The 2,500-nt window shown below is 34.8% G+C and overlaps 1 protein-coding gene across 2 annotated transcripts in view; it reads left to right on the top strand.

The window, feature by feature from the left end:
- Positions 1-2,500, top strand: part of mal (molybdenum cofactor sulfurase) — a 13,374-nt gene that overhangs the window by 10,351 nt on the left and 523 nt on the right. For both annotated transcript variants that reach the window (XM_043004663.2, XM_043004664.2), the window contains exons 9-12: positions 1-76; positions 350-559; positions 1,002-1,120; positions 1,721-1,825. The exon at positions 1-76 is cut by the window's left edge and continues 552 nt beyond it. In XM_043004663.2, coding sequence (XP_042860597.2) covers positions 1-76; positions 350-559; positions 1,002-1,120; positions 1,721-1,825 — 510 coding nt within the window. The remainder of the gene's footprint in view (positions 77-349; positions 560-1,001; positions 1,121-1,720; positions 1,826-2,500) is intronic.

Genomic DNA, 2,500 nt, shown 5'->3' with positions numbered 1-2,500 from the left:
AAAAGGCTTCCTATTATGAGCCTCATAAAGCCAAATATTGACTTGATAAATGGACTTCTCCAGCTTTCATTCAAAGGTTTGTGGATGATTTTTAAACTATGTGTACTTTGAATCAGTTGAGAATTAGTTTTTCAAGAATTTTATGTCAGTTTATATATGCATTTGATTATTAATGTCACATGTGATATAGTGGTGACCTTATCACCATCTCTTGTAAAAACCTATTCATTTAGAGATTTATTTTGTTTCAAATCATGACCTTAAAAACTTATTTATCTCAAATTTTGAATAAGAAAGAGCACCAGGGACAGCTTGAAATACCATTGCACAAAATTGTTTTTCTTCGCAGGGGAAAGTATTGCAGTTCCCTTAGAACCTCAGGAATGCAACACCAGAGATGCATCTCTCTGCCGTGGTGTTGTGTGTGGCGACCGGATAAGAGGTCATGACTGTGGACCAGAAGTTGGGGCTTGGCTTTCACGTGTACTTCAGCAGCCCGATCTGAAGCTCATGCAGCAGCTGAATAAAAGAATGGGGAAACTTGACTCCAATGGCAAAGGTCGTTAATATCTTCTCCCTCAGTTTCATTTATTTTCCTGTTTGTTTTTAATTTATTTAAGAATCACAACTAGACTCCATAATGTAACAATACTAAGGTTACAATAACAATGACATCATAATAAGCAATTTTCCTGCCAAGTTGTCCTCGATGAACTGACCACTCAAATAATTTGAAACATGTTTCTTTGAGATTCATGTAGTGAATGGGAGAAAGTGTGCCCTAATAACTGCTTTTGTTAAAATTTGATTTTGATTTGGGATTCAAATCATTTGCTTTAGTCTAATTGAATTCATACTACATTTAAACCCAGTTAATCCAAATATATTTTTATTCTTGGGTAATGAACAAGTTGTTCCTTATACAAGTAATGAATGTGATTATAAAATTGTATTTTTTTTTTATATATATGATATATAAAATTGAGTAAATAATTTTTCAGGTTCTTTAGGCGAGTCTCTCTCCCTAGCAAATGAGTCACAATACCTGGTGATTCATAGAGCAAGTGTAAGGAAGCTGCTCAAAGATATCTCTGAAAAAGGACTTGCAAACTTTACAGAGGTAAGGCAGGACTTGTTTGTATCATAATCTGTTGTAGAAACTGGTGTGGGTGGAGGTGTGTGTGAGAACATGGTGCTTGTGTGTATTAAGATTGTATATAAATGTGTGTGGTTTAATGTAGCAGCTACAGATATTTTTGTAGTCTTACATGCCATTTCTGACACATACATCTGCAAATTATTTATGGCTTGGTATGAAAGCAAAAAATATGAGTTATTTTTTTAACCCACACAGGACGGGTGGAGGTACATGTGTATTCGGCATTCAAAGCCAGATTTGTGCCAGCTATTCTATCATTTTTAATTTAGAATAATAATTCGCCCCATTTTGACATTCTAGGCTCTAGGGAATGGCGTAACCCACACAGGACGGGTGGTACAGCATGTGTACCGCGCATTCAAAAGCCCAGTATTGTGCCAGCTATTCATTTAATTTAGGCCTAATAATTCGAAAGCCCCGGCATTTGGACATTCTAGGCTAGAAATCCCCCGTCGGGAATGGGTTAATGAAAATATATAGAATAACAAAAAAAAAAAAACTAACCATTTCCTTGTTATCCAGACAAATATATTCTACAATGTACGTTTCCATTTGTGCCAGGATGAACTTGTAATGCGATTCCGTGCCAACCTAGTTTTGGATGGAGGGGAACCTTATGAAGAGGATTCATGGGAAGAAATATTCTTAGACAAGCTAAGATTTAAGGTATTTATCTATCTACATCTATTTCTATCTATTTGTCTCTATCTATCTATCTATATCTTCCTATCTATATTGATTTCTATTTATCTATGTATTTCCATTTCTCTATCTAATAATATATCTATCTACCTATTTCTGTCTATCTATTTATTTATAGTGAACAATCTATCTATATATTTTTATCTTTATATCTTTATGTATGTGTGCGTGTGTGCATGCATGCATGTTTGCGAGTGTGTATGTGTTTATGTACATGGTTTTCTTTAAGGAGCTCCTATTGATCATCAGAGTCTTCATGCAATTGGCCTGCCATTGCTATGAAACTTTCTGAATTCATGTAGCATGGATATAGTATGTTTGAATTTTACTCACTTGTCTCTACCTGGTATACAGTGCTAGGATACACCTTGCATTCTCTATTGCAGTAGTGTTTTACATTTTTTTTCTCTCTTTCTTTCTTTTTTAACTGCCTACTGGAGGGTGGTCAGGTGCCCAGTAAATATAATCAGCAAATTTGATGGTAATTGGAGTTTCTTCATACAATTGGCCTTCTTTTTTTCTGTTGCCAATTTCAAATCCTTTCTGAGTTACTAAATTATCTGATTTTTTGGAACATTATATCATGTTCATGGCTATCAACACTGGCACCAGCAGAAATATCCTGATTATGGACTTCAA

This window comes from Penaeus japonicus, unplaced genomic scaffold (assembly GCF_977035675.1).
Source record: "Penaeus japonicus unplaced genomic scaffold, GWHDUDI00000001_assembly GWHDUDI00000001, whole genome shotgun sequence".
Taxonomy (NCBI): Eukaryota; Metazoa; Arthropoda; class Malacostraca; order Decapoda; family Penaeidae; genus Penaeus; species Penaeus japonicus.
The sequence above is the reverse complement of the archived record's forward strand: the minus strand, read 5'-3'. Positions and strand labels throughout refer to the sequence as shown.